Below are 17,127 nucleotides of genomic sequence, written 5' to 3' on the forward strand. Positions count from 1 at the left end.
TTGGATTTAGGTCATCAGTTTCCAAAGCTCAGCATCACAACCACTGTTAATCTATCCCTGACCAATGGTAGTGCATCACGTGTAGAGGAAGATACTGTATGTGATAGGTCTTACTCACAGCCATGTGGAATTAATCACTTAGGGTACCAATGTAACATGCACACAGAGTAGATGACTTTTGCTGTCCCCAGCTAGTAAATGGGGATGCTGGAATTGAGACATGTATAAATGTGTTCAAATGTTGTTACTGAGGTGTAAGTCACATACCATATAATACATTCACTCAAAGCATACAAATCAGTGGTTAGAAGATATATTATTACTTTTTAAATACTTGTAGTTTAAATTTTGACATCTTAAAACCATTTTCAAGTATACAGTGTTAATAACTATCACATTTGGTATTATACAACCATCAACACTATTTCCAAAGCTTTTAACTGTCCCAAAAGGAAATATTGTAGCATGGAATTCAAACTTTCTACTCCTTCCTTCTCTCAGTTCTCATTGAACACTCTTCTATTTCCTGTCTCCTAAGAATTCTGCCTTGTTGCTGGGTGGTTATGGCGCCTTTAATCCCAGCACTTGGAAGGCAGAGACAGACAGATCTCAGTGAATTTGAGGCCAGCCTGGTTTACAAGACCTAGTTCCAGGACAGGCTCCAAAAAAGCTTACAGAGAAACCTTGTCTCGAAAAAAAAAAAAGAATCTGCCTTGTTTAGACAGCTGTCATAAATTGAAGCAGATAATACTTGTCCATTTCTGCCTAGATTGTTTTACTAGGCATGATCTTGGGGTTCACATATATATAGAACTTCCTTTCTAAGCCTCATAGTTCTGTTGTATGTGTACACATATCATTTATCCATTCATCAGTTAATGGGTGTTTCCATTTTGATGGAGGAAGGACATTGGTTAATTATAATAAAGAAACTGCCTTGGCCCATTTTATTGGTTAGAACATAGGTGGGTGGAGTAAACAGAAGAGAATGCTGGGAAAGGGAGGCTGGATCAGGGAGTCACCATGGTTCTCCCACTCCAGACAGACGCAGGTTAAGATCCTCCCTGGTAAGCCACCTCGTGGGCTACACAGAATATTAGAAATGGGTTAGAACAATATGTAAGAGCTAGCCAATAAGAGGCTGGAACTAATGGGTCAGGCAGTGTTTAAAAGAATACAATTTCCGTGTAATTATTTCTGGGCATAAGCTAGACATGCGGGCAGCCTGGTGCCGGGGACGCAGCCCTGCCGCTCCTAATGCAACACCATTTATACTTCTTGTGATAATTAATAATGGCTCACTAAATGCTAGCATACAGATATCTATTTCCATTCATTTGGGTATATACTCAGGAGTAGGGAATTTTCTGGCCTCGGACTCAGAGATCTGCTTCCCTTTGCCTCCCAAGTGCTGGAATTAAAGGCATATGTCACTACAAGTGGTATATATATAGAATATATATAGTATATATATTTTTGAGGAACCTTCACACTGTTCCTGTGGTCCACAGCTGTAGAGTATTTTTTTCCACCAGTTCAGTTTCTCTATAGTCTCTACAGTCCTAAGATCCTTACTTGTTGTTGTAATAGGCTCCTCTTACAAGGTATGAAGTGGTGTCATAGTTTTAACTAACAGTTCTCTAATGCATATTTTATGACAATCTGAAACTTTTTGACTAGGGCAAGATGATAATGCAGGATAAGTTAGAGAAAGAAAGAAATGATGCTAAAAACGCTGTAGAAGAATACGTCTATGATTTCAGAGACAAACTGGGCTCCGTCTATGAAAAGTTCATCACTCCAGAAGTAAGTCTGAAGCTGTGAACTTGAATGTTTATTTCAAAATCTTCATAAGAATCATGTTTAAAAGTATATCAAATTTGTTATTGTCAATTTTTTTGATGGCTCTTTTTTTTAAGTTGGAGGAGGATAGTGAAAAACATTTTTTTTTAAGAATAAGGTTAGAAGAATTTGGTATTGACCTCTATTTCCAAGACATTTGTAATTAGTGTCTCTTAAATGTATGACTAGGACATGAACAAACTGTCCACAATATTGGAAGACACAGAAAATTGGCTTTATGAAGAAGGAGAAGACCAACCTAAACAAGTTTATGTGGATAAGCTTCAGGAGCTAAAGGTTAGTAAATTGCTTTAAGTAGTAGGTGATTATTAATGTTTTATAAAAATTATGATGCAAAAGCACTGGTATTCAGTTTGGTTCACCTTGCCTTTAATGTCAGCATTTGGGAGGCAGAAGCTGGTGGGTCTCTGTGAGTTTGAGGCCAGCCTGGTCTACATAGGGATTTCCAAGACAGCCAGAGCTACACAGGGAGACCCCGTTTCAAAAATAAAATTTGAAACCAAGTTTTAAATTTGCAAATTCCAAATAGTCCTTATTTTCTTTTTCAAATGGTTCTAAAAGTTTTAGCACCTTGCTTTGAAAAGATTGACAGTTTGGATTAGGTTTTGGGTTTTGAAAAGAGTCAAGAGGTAACCATGAGTGAATTTTTTTAGATAAAATCAGTATTATAAAGTAGGATAAGGGCCACTGAAATAAATTTTTTGTGGGAAAAATAGAAAAGTTGTATTTTTGTCTATCTTCTTTGTCTATCTATCATCCTCTAAGGGAGAAATAAATGTATCCTGTTAAAATTATTCACTCTCTTTAAATGTTTCTTGTTAATAGAAGTATGGCCAGCCCATTCAAATGAAGTATGTGGAGCATGAGGAGAGACCGAAAGCTTTAAACGACTTGGGAAAAAAGATTCAACTTGTCTTGAAAGTAATAGAAGCACACAGAAACAAGGTACTGGGGTGTGAGGGCAGCTGCGGAGGACGTGTGGAGAAGCCCTCAGCCCCAGAGTGCAGCTTCTCAAGAGACTGAACACACCTAAACCAAGAGTTTTTTAATGAGGAATTACTAGTAGAGGACTCCAAGACATTTAAAATCTGAGGCTTTCACCTCTTGGATTTCCCTGAAGCCATGCTTTAAGTTAATGCAGTGACAAAACCCTTTGTTTTCATGTTTGTGTTTCTTGTAAGAAAAAAGTCTTCCTCGCCTCTATACTACCAAACTATGTTTTTTCTTGCCTAATTTGTTGTTAATCTCCTTTTGTTCTTTGTACACACCCAAATCTCTCTCAACTCTCCTCTGTTCTGAAGCTTCAGGTAGGGTTATATATAACATGTGTCTACTTGGATGGAACAGTAAGTAACCAGTCAGGCCTAGTAGACTGTTTAGGAAATTATTGGTTTATACCTTACAGTCTTTACTGTGTCCATTCACTTCTTCTTTGCTGTTGTTCCATTGCAGCAGACCAGTAAACACAGCCCTGTTCCAGAAAACTCAAGAGAAACAGGCCACCTTTTTGAGGTTGTTCCATGGGGTCAGGTTTACTGCTCCCCACTTACATACTGTTATCATCAGATTTGATCATTGGTGTTAACACTTTATCCATATACAGGAGAGGGCAACACCAAGATCATTCAGGCATGACATCATCCCAGTCGCTTAGATTCCTCAAGCACTTAGTAGATCTTAAGCACTGTGTGGGGGTTGTCTCACACAGTTCTCACCAGGGTATTTAGTACCCATGAACGATGACTACTGTTGCCTTGATTCGCATATGAGAAGATCTGGATGTTTAAGCAGTTTGTTGGATTACACAGATCATAAATGACAGGAGTCAGGAGTCAAACCGAAGTAGCTGGTATACAACCTCTCAGTATCTACAGTTTTCCAATATACAACTTAATTTCTTATTTTAAAAGATTTATGTGTGTTGTAAAAGAAAGTGTGTAATTTACTAGCCCAATCTGCCTGCATATTCCCAAACAGAATATATGGATAACGGAAAAGTAAAGAATGAGGCAGATAAAATAGCAAGCATATTTCAAATCTGGTGTAGTTCCTGACATGATTAGTGCTCCTCTGACCCCAGTGGTCTTGAGGGGGGGTTTAAGATACCATCCAAAAGAAACTAAGACTTTACTTTTCATTAGGCATGTGAGTGCTAATTAAATACCAGGATGTTTTGTGGGTCCTGGACTTTGCAAACAAAAATACTGGGCCTTTTTGGTCTCATATGCTTCAGTTGGAAAATAAAGTGCTAACAAAGGGGCTATGGAGTAAGTAAGGGACTTTAAGGTGCTATGTCAGAGAAAAGGGCAGACCAGTGAGAGATATATACGTCTTAAAAGAATTGAGGAAAGCCAGGGCTCAGAATGGATGGTGAAGAAATATTCTTGAAAACAGAAACAGAGATGGCTTCATTAAGGCCACTGAGTCCGGTGATCTAAGGTCACACACAATGAAAGAAAAAGACCTGACTCCTGTAGGATGCCCTCTGATCTTCAAATACAGCCTTTTCCCCAACACACATACACAGGGGAACATACAAAAGAAACATCAAAGCTGGTGCAACAAATCTGGGGAAGGGACAGATGTCTCATCACAGGCCTCATCTGGGCTGTTGTGAAAGTTTGGGGTTTACTCTGATACAGGTAGCTTGGGGTTTTCAGAACATACAAGCAATGTGACTTGACCTAGTTTGTGAAGAGTCTTGTAGTAGACTAGCTAAGACATTAGAATAAAACAATCAAGAAACGATAGCTCAAACTTGATAATGAAAGACCAAGAGTGATTAGAATTTTGCATTTATCTTTTATTTTTAATTGAAAAAAATTTCCACCTCATCCCCGCCTCCCATTTCTCTCCCCCTCCTCCCTCTCCTCTCCCCCTCCCTCTCCAGTCTGAAGAGCAGTCAGGGTTCCCTGCCCTGTGGAAAGTCCATCCTGGTCTAGGAAGGTGAACATCCAAACTGGCTAGGCTCCCACAAAGCCAGAACATGAAGTAGGATCTAAACCCAGTGCCATTGTCCTTGGCTTCTCGGCAGCCCTCATTGTCCGCCATATTCAGAGAGTCGGTTTTATCCCATGCTTTTTCAGTCACAGTCCAGCTGGCCTTGGTGAGCTCACAATAGATCAGCCCCACTGTCTCCGTGGGTGGGTGCACCCCTAGAGGTCCTGACTTCTTTGCTCATATTCTCCCTCCTTCTGCTCCTCATTGGGACATTGAGAGCTCAGTCCGGTGCTCCAGTGTGGGTCTCTGTCTCTATCTCCATCCATCACCTGATGAAGGTTCTATGGTGATATGCAAGATATTCATCAGTATGGCTATAGGATAGGGTCATTTCAGGTTCTCTGTCCTCAGCTACCCCAGGAACTAACTGGGGACATCGCCCTGGGCACCTGGGAGCCCCTCTAGGTCCAAGTCTCTTGCCAACCCTAAGGTGGCTCCCTTAACTAAGATATGTACTTCCCTGCTCCTTGTTTATAAGATACAAATGTAACATTCCAAAATACTCCAAAGATCATTATGAATTGGCTTCATACTTAAATATACTGACATGGAGAAAACTTCAAAAAGTAGGTGGTGATGTAATCAGTGTATTAGTAGTTATAATAGTAGTAGTTGTAATAGAGATTGTAGTAGAGATTTCAGACTTTACAAATAGCCTCAAGTTGATTAGAGGTGAGAGTTCTGGGAAAGGCTCCAGGCTCCAGATAATTTTTTAAAAGGCATGTGTATTGATTAGTGCAAATAACTACCAAGGAAAACCTAATTCATGAGGATAGTAAGAAAGTGAATAAAATGTAGCAGCCTAGAAGCCAAATCCAATATGAAGATTGTAATTTGTTATCTTACAAAGGAAACTGGAAAAGCTTAAGAGTTTTGAAAGTGGTATCCCCAAGGGGTTTAATCAGTGCTGAAGAAGGTAAGGCTTCTAAAGACAAGCCCTAGTTTAGCTTGGTTAGAACCTGTCTCAAAAATCTGAAGGAAAAAAAATACAGTGAAAGAATTTTGTTTAAAAGAACTTTAACTAGCATACACAGTATTGGATTTCATTATGGAATTTTCAGAGGTAATGAGCTGATCCTCCTTACCCCCTTCCTATTGTCCTCTTCTCTTTCCTCAACAACTTATTTTTCCTTGTCCATCCTGCATTTTCTATGCAATACATAATCTTTATCAGGAAATCCTCTTGCTTTATGTTATGTTGCTACTTCTTTCTGCTCTGCTGGCTACTGATGTAAACTGTGACCACGGGTGGTTTCCTGGATGTAGAAGCTGCAACTGTGTAGTTTGGACAGAATTTCATTGTCTTTTTTTGTCAAAGATGTACCACCTAGTTTTATGGTATGTTCAGAATTTTCTTTCTCCCTCACTATATACCTCTGCACCTACTTTCATTCTACTCTATCCTAGCTTCTCTTGCCCAATGCAGAGCCTCTACTGATGGTTCTTCTTCAAAGCTGACCTCTTTTGGAGTCCTTTGCAAGTCCATCCTGATTTTATATTATATCCTAGTCTTTTTAGCTCTTATTACCTTGTATGTAGCATCTTTACATTAATATGCATGAAGCATATAATAAGAACTTGAACATTTTAAGAAGAAATCATCAATAAGTCATTACTTATGAAAACTCAGTTACTTGTTTTCCTTTTACAATTGTATTACTTTTTGTAATAGGATGAAAGGTATGAACATCTGGATCATGCTGAAATGGAAAAGGTTGAGCAGTACATCAGCGAGTCCATGAACTGGCTAAACAGTAAGATGAATGCTCAAAACAAGCTAAGTCTTACTCAAGATCCTGTGGTAAAGGTCTCAGAAATAGTTGCAAGGTCAAAGGTAAGAAACTAAAATTCCCTTTTAGAAACGTGTTTGTGGTGTGTGTTAAAAAGGTCACAAAGAGTGTGTGGATACATGTGCCATGGCTCACAGATCAGAGGACAACTTTGTACAGGTTGATTCTTGGCTTCCACTTCTGTATGGGTTTCAAGGATAGAGCTCAGATTCCCAGACTTGTCCAGCAGTCACTCTTACCTGTTGAGCCATATCACTACCTCAAACGTCCTTTTTAATAGGTTTAGACACTAAAATAATTTTAGGGACTAAAAACTTAATGAGTATACACTGAGAAGTAATCAACTTGCAAAAGAACCCAGGCTTTGCTTTGCTAACATCAGCAATTCTAGGTTATGAGGGTGTCTACCTATTTTTGCAACTTGCTAGACATTTCTGGCTTCAAGTTCCAAGAGTAATACAGAATGAAATATACCAATATGACCAACATAAATATCGATTCCTTGCGACCTCTGATATCTTTATTGCAATATGTCTATCTTTAGAATGTGAAATCTTCCACTGTGACATCCTGTTTTTAAGTTTATGTAATCTTAGATAAACTTTGAAATTTAATAAACATTGATAATAAAAATGTCAAAAGCTATAAAAACATGAAAAACGTGGCACCAAAATTACGTAAAAATTTCAGTAAGCGGGCTGGACAGATGGCTCAGTGGTTAAGAGCATTGCCTGCTCTTCCAAAGGTCCTGAGTTCAATTCCCGGCAACCACATGGTGGCTCACAACCATCTGTAAAGAGGTCTGGTGCCCTCTTCTGGCCTGCAGGCATACACACAGACAGAATATTGTATACATAATAAATAAATAAAATAAATATTTAAAAAAATTTTCAGTAAGCAAAGACACTGGGTTGGGGGCTGACAAAGAGATGCGTACGCAGTCACTAAGAATGCAGGTGTTTTTGTCTGCATCATTTGCTGTGATCACGTTTATAATCTCTGCTATAGTTGGAAGGATGTGGAGCAGTGGGTACTCTCCTCTGACCAATTTAAATGTGTACAACTTTCCTGGGAATTGTGTCAGAATATATAATATACAAACATATGTAGACATTTGTGAGTACATTATAACTCTTAGCCAAAATTCTCGATTCTAGAAATTACTACAAAAATTCTAGAAATTATTACTGTATATGGAATGTAACTATCAAATGTTTTATTTATAAACATTTTACAACATATTGAGTAAAAATTATTATAAAACCCTAATAAGATCACATTTGTAGGCAGAAAACACAGCTCTCACTTCAAAATAAGGACATAGTTTTATTGTGAGTGATCATGGACCATGAACACATGTACAGGTTACATTGAGTAACATTTCATTATGGAAGTGGTCTTATGAACTTAGTTTCTTGATGACTGAGGTTTCTGTCCTGCCCAGTTCCTGAAGTCATTAAGTCCTGAAGAAATACATAGAAATACACAGAGGCCTACATGAATTATAAATTGATTGGCCTATTAGCTCAGGCTTCTTATTAACTCTTATAACTTATATTAGCCCGCAATTCTTGTCTGTGTTAGCCACGTGGCTTGGTACGTTTTTCAGCAAGGCAGACACATCTTGCTTGCTCTGTGTCTGGATTCCTCTCTGTCTGAGTGGTGACTGCACACTGAAACTTCCTCTTCCCAGAATTCTCGTTGCCCCACCTCTATTTCCTGTCTGGTTGTCCCGCCTATACTTCCTGCCTGGCTACTGGCCAGTCAGTGTTTATTTAAAATACAAATGATAGGGTACAGACCATTGTCCCACAGCAGTTTTTGAACAAAAGTAAATCATAAATCAAGGCATTGACCAAATACATATGTGGGGGCTGAAGGTAGAGATGTTATAACAGCAGAAAAATCCCATTCCAGGTTTCAGACACTATCTTGATGGCACAGTTGGCTTTGGGGATGGTGAAAGTTACTGTGCTGGTAAGTTAGTCCAGCCTAAATTAAGACATGCCATAATTTTAGGTCTTGATCAACACTTCAACTCTCCACAGTCACAGCATTTTAATCAGCCAGCCAGCCTGCAGAATCTCAGTGTAGACAGGGCCTTCTTCTAGGAACCTCAGTTTACACGGTGTGTGTGTGTGTGTGTGTGTGTGTGTGTGTGTGTGTGAGAGAGAGAGAGAGAGAGAGAGAGAGGCTACTTAAGTATTAATATTAAAATTTACCTTGTTTTATTTTTTGTATATGACATTCCTCTTTTTTCTTACAGAATATTGTATACATAATAAATAAATACTTTTTAAAAAGAACAAAATATATAAGTAAAAAAGTACAGTAATAAAAATATTAAATATGTTGAACTATTTAAATGTAATAAGTGCAAGCTTTAAGAGGTTAGAGTACTGTCAGACATCTTAAGCATTTTGTGTAATATTTGGCATGGTTTGTTTCTGTCTTCAGGAACTGGATAATTTCTGTAACCCCATCGTTTATAAGCCCAAACCAAAAGTAGAAGTTCCTGAAGACAAAGCAAAAGCCAACGGTGAACACAATGGACCAATGGATGGACAGAGTGGTACAGAGACCAACCCAGATCCAGCAAAAGGCAGCTCACAGCACACAGAATCTGGAGAGATGGACGTGGACTAAGTTTCATGTAATTCAACAGTGGGATAACTACAGGGTCCATTCATCCTTTACGCCCGGTACACACAACATATGTTCAGTTGTTCTTAACTACTTTTGTCATTTGTTTTTTGGAGTAGTTTTGAAAAGTGTCTATATTGAGTGCGCTGTTGTTGCCCATTGCTGCTGTGAAGCTTTAGCTGAATATAGATGTACAAGTCAGTTTGAGCTCTCCTCACATACTTTGTGACAGTGTGCAGGACTGCTGTGTACTCGCATCCGTCTACCTTAGTCCCGGCTGTTACTTGCAGAGCCCTCAGCTCCTCTGTGCAAGAAGGGGTACTGCATCGTTCTTTTGTTGCAGAGGCAGGGAACTGAATGCACTGTTACTGTGAAAAGAAACTGAATTTCATGTGGTTTAGAGCCACCAGCACTGACCTTTTCCTGGTATCCGTATTGTTATTTAAATATTAAAACAAATGAGAGGTTCTGACATACTAGTCCTTCTCACTGGCGCGCCTCAAGAACTCCAGTGTTGTCATCACATACATGAGTCAGAAAGAAACGATGCAGTTTGATATTCAGATGTCACCAGCCTTTGCTGCTTTTGTTAGTAGAATGGATTGATGTTTAAACTGTTGATCTACTTGTCCTAAAGACCAGCTGCTACTACACCAATGCTAAGCCTATACCTTCAGGTTATGAGGAAGCATTGTTGACCTGTTAGGATGTGCATCTAGGTTGTCGACAGGCTTAGTTCAGTTTTTATAGTTGTGTTGGTTTTCTTAATTGATTTTTGTTTATAATACCTTAATCTGGGGTAGGGAAAATTGCACACTTCATTGCATCATATATACCTATCACTGATTTAATGTTCCAATGTAGATAAACACTATAAAATAAGCAGAAATTCCTAAAAAAAGGAATACCTGTACCGTAAGTCTTAGGAAATAATGCTTGTAATAAACTTAACTGTGTTACATCGGTAGGTAAAATACGTAATGTTACATAGTGTAATATGATATGATGTGATTAAATTATAGTTCCTGATGTTAAATTGCCTTTTGAAAACTTGGCTCCAGGTTTGGTGCTTCTTAAATGGGAAAAGGCAGTGTACTTCAGCTCTATTGAGGACCTGGTCTGTGGTTTATCACCAGACTTGTTCACACCATTCAGCTCTATCCTGAGGCTTGGAACTGTTTATTTAACCATGGGGAGGGCTGGAATGATGCTTCAGTCTTCAAGGGAAAGAAGCATGACAGATGTATAGGTCCTTGTGTTCCTAATGCTAGTTTACTGAAGATCAACTTCAGTTCCAGTTTTCAAAGGCTCTTGTCCCAAATCTTTATATTAAACAACACTGACTTTTCTTAAGTAGTTAACGACTGAGAGTATACTATCTTTAGGGATAGTCATTTCTCAAATGAGTTCTCTAATAGAGATTTTGTTCCTACAATGTAGTCTGCATTGAAAAGAGATTGTAGGAGGGTGGGTGGTCATTTTACAGAAATTTTTATTCAGCTTTTTGGGGGAAGATATCATCCCTTTTTATTAAGAAAATCATATAGTCACAACATATTTTAAATGTCTTTATCTTTTATTAACGTGAAATAATTAGATCCAATAAATGAAGAAATACATTTTTAAGTAGCTATCAGTTACTTTTCATTTGTATGGTGAATATATACATAGGTCCACTTTAAAAAAATCATGGTTGTGAAGGGAGTATGTGCCCACACAGAACTGTATAGCTGCTTCTTGGTTAACACTTGTACTCACTCAGTAGGGAGCTGTTCTCAGAACCCTGTTGGAAGTGGCAGAAGCGTCTCTCCCTGCACCGAATGTCCAGCAGAGCCTCACATTCTCCACCCTGCTCTAGTCACTTTCAGAAGTTCATTGTTTTAGTCGGGTAACATATTTTTGTGATTATATAATGTCTCGTTTAATAAGTTAAATACATCCAAAGATAATCTGCACAGTTTTAAAATTTGATGTGAATGTCAAGAAAAAAACAAAATCCCATGTTATTTATGGAATTTAAAGGAAAATAGATTCTCCTTAGTAGACAGTAAGATTGAACTCATCTTTAATATACATTGGATTAGGTAATTCTAGATCTAAGAGTTTTCAAAACATAAAGGTGAATTATTTAAAGAATAAATAGCCAAAGCAATGTTACGATTCATCAAACTATCAAAGAAGGGTAGGAACTAAAGGTTTCTTAATGTTGGTTTAATTCCAAAAGTACAAATTATCTTCCTTTAAGAAACCAACTCTTGCCAAACAGTGGTGGCGCACGCCTTTAATTCCAGCACTCAGAAGGCAGAGGCAGGTGGATCTCTGAGTTCGAGGCCAACCTGTTCTACAAGAGCTAATTCCAAGATAACTAGGGCTGTTACAGAGAAACCCTGTCTTGAAGAAAAAAAGAAAGAAACCAACCCTTAAGCCAGGAGTGGTGGCGCACGCCTTTCATCCCAACACTCGGGAAGCAAAGGCAGGTGGATCTCTGAGTTTAAGAACAGCCTGCTCTACAAAGCAAGTTCCAGGACTGTCAGAGCTACACAGAAAAACCCTGTCTTGAACCCACTACCCCCCTCCCAAAATCAACCCTTAATACAATTATACTGTTTTTATATAAAGACTGTTAAATGGTACTAAAAAGAAACTGTGCAAGACAAGGTGGAAGCACCCAGAAGTGCTTTGCTTCAGAAGGAGTCTGAACTCATGGTGAGGCAGGGCTATACTGACATCCTACCTCAGAAAGCAAATTTGCTTTGATTCTTTGTTTTTGTTTTTTGTTTTGTTTTTCTAGATGGGGTTTCTCTGTAGCTTTGGAGCCTGTCCTGGAACTAGCTCTTGTAGATCAGGCTGGCCTCGAACTCACAGAGATCCGCCTGCCTCTGCCTCCCGAGTGCTGGGATTAAAGGCATGCACTACCACCACCTGTCTGATTCTGTAAGTAGTGTACAGAATCCTTAAAATCTAAAAAGGTAGAAACATTATATCAAATAACTCAGGTACTGGAATAACAGTCAGTTTTAAAATAGTGACTAGGTATTTTCTGGGAACAAATGGGGAAGGTAAGTTTTCATGTGTTTGTGATTATTTCCTAGCTAGACATCTTTAAATTATGGAGCTCAATAATCAGTTTGAAGACAGTATTAAACAGTCATGGTGGCAAATGCCTTTTATCCTAGCACTCCTGAGGCAGAGACAGACTGATCTCAATGTTCAGGCCAGCCAGGTCTGCAGAGTGAGCTGGGCTAGACTATATAGTTGGACTCAGCCAATGCTACACACACACACACACAAAGTTAGCAATTAAGTAATCTGACTTGTGAAAAATCCACCTAAAAAGGCGAGAGACCTTGACAGAGTGACTATATCAGTGTGACCTAAAATAGGTAAAGCCGTTGTTTAGTTCTTATGCATCTGAAATGTAATGGTTACCATGTGATTTTGATAGCTGGAAGTTGGTTGGTAACTCAGACAAATTAAGTCCTTTATACTAATTCTATATAATAGGTCTGAGAGCAGGGACAGCTCTGGAGTAGACAGCCTCACTAACATTCATTGCCTTCTATTTCTTCTAATCCTTCTCAAACATTCCAACTCCTTGGTGACTAAGCATTCAAATGAGCCTGTGGGGGCCATTCTCATTCAGACAATCAAACATGGCTAAATTTTTAAATTCTTATTCTAAACAGCAAAGGGGCATCTAGAATATTGAGAATGTTGAAAATCAAACTGCTTCAAAGGAAAGTTGAAAACTGAAATCCCTGTGGAAGTGGTCAGCATTTTACAGCTGCAAAGGCTTCCTCATCTTCTGGATTCTTAAGAATGAATCTAGCTATTATTAGGGTAAATAGTAACAGAAACAACATATTCATCAAAATATATTGAAAACGGGAGCTTTCAAATCAAGGAGTCAGAGATAGTAACTAAGTCATGACCATCTGATGTTATGATGCAGTCAGATCCATAGTAATGAAAATAACATGGCCCAAGTCACAGAATGACTAAGGAAACTTATTGAGACCTTTATTGTCCTATAAAGAGGCAGTGAGATGCAACATGTCTTAGATTGTTTTATAGCATATAAATAACACGTTCACAATCAATGATATGTAAAATGTCATTTATATGGCCAGTGTTTTCAAATGTATTGCTCTTTTAAAATCTTGATGTTCACCAGGTGCACGCCTTTAATCCCAGCACTCAGGAGGCAGAGGCAGTCGTATCTCCATGAGTTTGAGGCCAGCCTGGTCTACAGAGCGAGTTCCAGGACAACTAGGACTGTTACACAGAGAAACCCTGTCTCAAAAAAAAAAATCTTGATTTTCCTTTAATTCCTCTTTCATGATATTGAAATCTTGATCACTCTGATGTTTAAGTTAACAATTTAGACAGGTTTAGGAGTTTCCCTCCCCTTATTTTTGAGACTAGAACTAGATACGTAGTTCAGGCTGGCCTCCAACTTGTGATTCTCATGCCTCAGCCTCCAGTGCTAGGATTACAGGTGTGTGCCACCATGATCAGCCCTTTTTTTCCTTTGTAATACTGAGTCTTACCTTTAGGATTTGGGACTCTTAATTCATATGAAATAAACAAAACTATACATTTCCATATTCAACATCTCCAATTTTAACAATCTCCAGTTTTAATAGTGGCATTGACTAGATTCTCCATCTTTTAGGTGTTAGGTAATTTAAAGTCAGTCTGTGAGTACTGTCTGTGAAATATGACAAAATAACAAGGGTCATGAGAAAGTCACAGAGCAGACACTTTTGATGCTTTCTGATTTTAAAAAAAAGCACTGAATATCTTTCTACGCATTATTATTTTTAGTTTCCTAAGTTTGTTCCTTCTGAGAAATTAAGTGAAAATACTTTTAAAAAATCATGACAGCCTGCTTAGAATGTACATGTTAAGAAGGAATTTAAAATGAAAAACTAGATAAAAGAAGCTTTACAGTTACATTTTTCCCTAAAATAAACTTTTGTGACTTAGTTTCTTGGAAGGAGCATCTTACCATGAAGTGGTCACCTATTAGATGTGGTAGAAAGAAGCCACTCTTACTCAGCATCACATTCTAAAGGAAGCTATCCTAAATTATTCAGTTCTGGTAAATGGTTTTCCAGTCATCTCACGGCCTTTACAACTACGTACAAAGTGACTCTACTCCAGTCATTCCTGTAAAATAACCTTTGAGTTTTGTTCTTAGTAACTGTTCTTAGTTTCCTTCCTTTTAGAACTGTACATTTGATTTATCAATTCTGTTTGCAATTCAGAAAATTTTAATCAAATGTGACATTTCTATAAAAATAAGTTTGACATAATAGACCATTACCTTCAATGAACAGACATAAGAATGGCTTTCAATGTTACTGATAATATTCTACAAATACCATTTTGGAATATGACTTTGGTTCACAAATATATCCACAAAATGTTTGCATATGGAATGATCAAAGCATATAAAACATTTCCTATGTGTGTACATTGCATCTTCATACTAGTAAACAAATAATTGATAATAAATGCAATTCACCTTTGGATGTCAGTCCACATCGTCAAGAAGTCATGTAATAATAAATATATAGTCTACCTGCTCCTTGAACCATAAGTTTTGCACACCAGAGGTTTAATATTCAAGTGTTGAACTCTATCATTGCATTGCATGAAACACAGAGGACAGGTCACCAAATTATTTTAAAGAAATCTGCATAGCAATCAAAGTTTTTGAGTAACCTGGCAAAATCTGCAAACTCAGACACTTAATTCTGAAATCTTTATATGGTAGTTTGTGAATGTTAGATGTGCCGATGGAAGGAAAGCTTTGGAAGTTCTCAGTAAGTTGAGAAAGAAGGAAAGCTTTGGAAGTTCTTAGTGGGTTGAGAAGAACAGAGGTTTGTGTCCTCTGTTTATGACTTGCTGCTCCTGGAGCTGTCAAGGTGGTTCAACCAATAAACACTTGCTGAGGATCTGAGTCTGTTCCCTAGATCCCATGATGGAAGGGGTGATACCAGCTGTACAATGTTGTCCTGACTATGACATGCACGCGTGTGTGCACACACACACACACAGAGACACACACGATACAATAATAATAAAAGGAACTGCTGCTCCTGGGGCTCGGGAGATGTCTCAGTAAAATGCAAGTAGAAGCACGTGGATCTGGAGCAAAAAATAAGATGAAGTGGTGGTGGACATCTTTAATCCTAGTACTTGGGAGGCATGGGGAAGCAGGATCTCTGTGAGCTCAAGGTCAGTCTGATCTACAAAGTTCCAGGCACAAAAACTAACTGCTGTGGCTGACTGATAAAAATGAATGCAATATTAATCTTCCGGGGGGGTCAGAAAGCCTTAAAAAATTAAAAGGTCTGTTCTCAATCTCAAAAAAAAAACATTTATACTCTGTACTGTAAACTTCCCAGTGAAATACACATATTCTAAAGTCTTAGATGGGTGAATTATAGGTGTTTACTTGGTTCAGCTGCTTATGTAATATAAGAGGAAAGAGAACATTTTAGAGGCAAGGAACTGTCAGAGTATGTGTGTGTCTTTTATAATTTCCCTCTTTGCATAAAGGATTCAAGATGTTCACACAGCCCACAAATCTCACAGGCAGCATGATGTCAACATGCTGGCACTCTGCAGTGATTCTTCTGGCCACCTGTTTACTCACTGCCAGTAGAGCAGTGATGGGAGATGACAAGAATGACATAAGAGTAGGAGATAACTTAAACAACTAAAATCAGACAGAATAAAAAGAAAATCTAGGAGCCAGATGGGGCACTTACTTTGGTTATCTCAGCACTAGGGAAGCAGATGGAGGGGGTTCACTGCAAGTACAAGACCATCCTGGTCTACATACCCAGTACCAGGATAGTCAGGGTTAGAGACCATGTATCCAAGTAAACAAAAACCTAAGACCAGTAACTAAAAGGTGTCATACATTTGCCAGTTTGAAGACTATTTCTGGCTTTCCAAAAGGCCCAAAAGAAGAGGAAAAGTTATGGTAAGAAAATGCCTACTGAATGTGTTGATGTAAATACTGTGTGCCCTCTACGTGAATAGGATAAATGAATCATTTAGAATGTAAATGGGCTGCTTTGATTACAGATAATTCACCAGAAATGTAACAGCTCTGACACAAGAGTCTCAGAACATAGGAAGCAACTGCCAGTGAAGGTGAGGCCCACAGGAACAGTGATGATGGAGGCAATAAATAAATAAAACAACAAAAGTGGCCAGATGGACTGGATTTATAGCAACAGGCATGGACTTTTTAATGGACTCAGTTTAAATGCACGTGGAATATTTACAAAAATGGTAGGCTACAAAGTAAAGCCCAGGAATACCAAAATCAGAATTTAGAGAGCAGTCTAGTTCACCTATGAAGCCGGGCATGGTGGCATACACCTAAAATCCCAGCACCTAAAAGAGGATCTGGAGTTCAAGGCCAGTCTGAGGTACATACCAAGACCCTATGTCAAAAAATTTTTAATTGCCTAGTAAGACATTACAAAAGAAATTCTATATGCTCATATGCTTGAAATTAAAATTCTAGACTGTTAAATCATGTTGAAAATTAGAGAATACTTCTATAAATGTAAATATTCCTTAAACTAAGGCTGAAGCCATTGAATCCCACGGGTGTTTTGTTTGTTTGTTTGTTTGTTTGTTTGATGTGTAGTTACCATTTTATATAGATATAAAATCTCTTATCACACAAAAATACAAGCTTCAAATAGCAGGCATTCTGGCATGTCTATCTTTGTTTTCAAGCAACTCTGAGAATGTCCAGCACATAATGAGATTTTTGGTTTTAAATTTTATTCTTGTAAAG

The 17,127-nt window shown here is 38.2% G+C and overlaps 1 protein-coding gene across 3 annotated transcripts in view; it reads left to right on the top strand.

Moving 5' to 3' along the window:
- Positions 1–14,833, top strand: part of Hspa4l (heat shock protein family A (Hsp70) member 4 like) — a 52,356-nt gene extending 37,523 nt beyond the window's left edge. For all 3 annotated transcript variants that reach the window (XM_050138413.1, XM_050138414.1, XM_050138412.1), the window contains 5 exons: positions 1,681–1,806; positions 2,032–2,139; positions 2,689–2,808; positions 6,536–6,697; positions 9,111–14,833. In XM_050138413.1, coding sequence (XP_049994370.1) covers positions 1,681–1,806; positions 2,032–2,139; positions 2,689–2,808; positions 6,536–6,697; positions 9,111–9,299 — 705 coding nt within the window. In that variant the 3' untranslated portion in view covers positions 9,300–14,833. The remainder of the gene's footprint in view (positions 1–1,680; positions 1,807–2,031; positions 2,140–2,688; positions 2,809–6,535; positions 6,698–9,110) is intronic.
- The last annotated feature ends 2,294 nt before the right edge of the window (positions 14,834–17,127 follow it).

The sequence above is a fragment of the Alexandromys fortis genome, unplaced genomic scaffold, assembly GCF_014885135.2.
Source record: "Alexandromys fortis isolate MF-2015 unplaced genomic scaffold, M_Fortis_MF-2015_v1.1 scaffold_15, whole genome shotgun sequence".
NCBI classification, from domain to species: domain Eukaryota; kingdom Metazoa; phylum Chordata; class Mammalia; order Rodentia; family Cricetidae; genus Alexandromys; species Alexandromys fortis.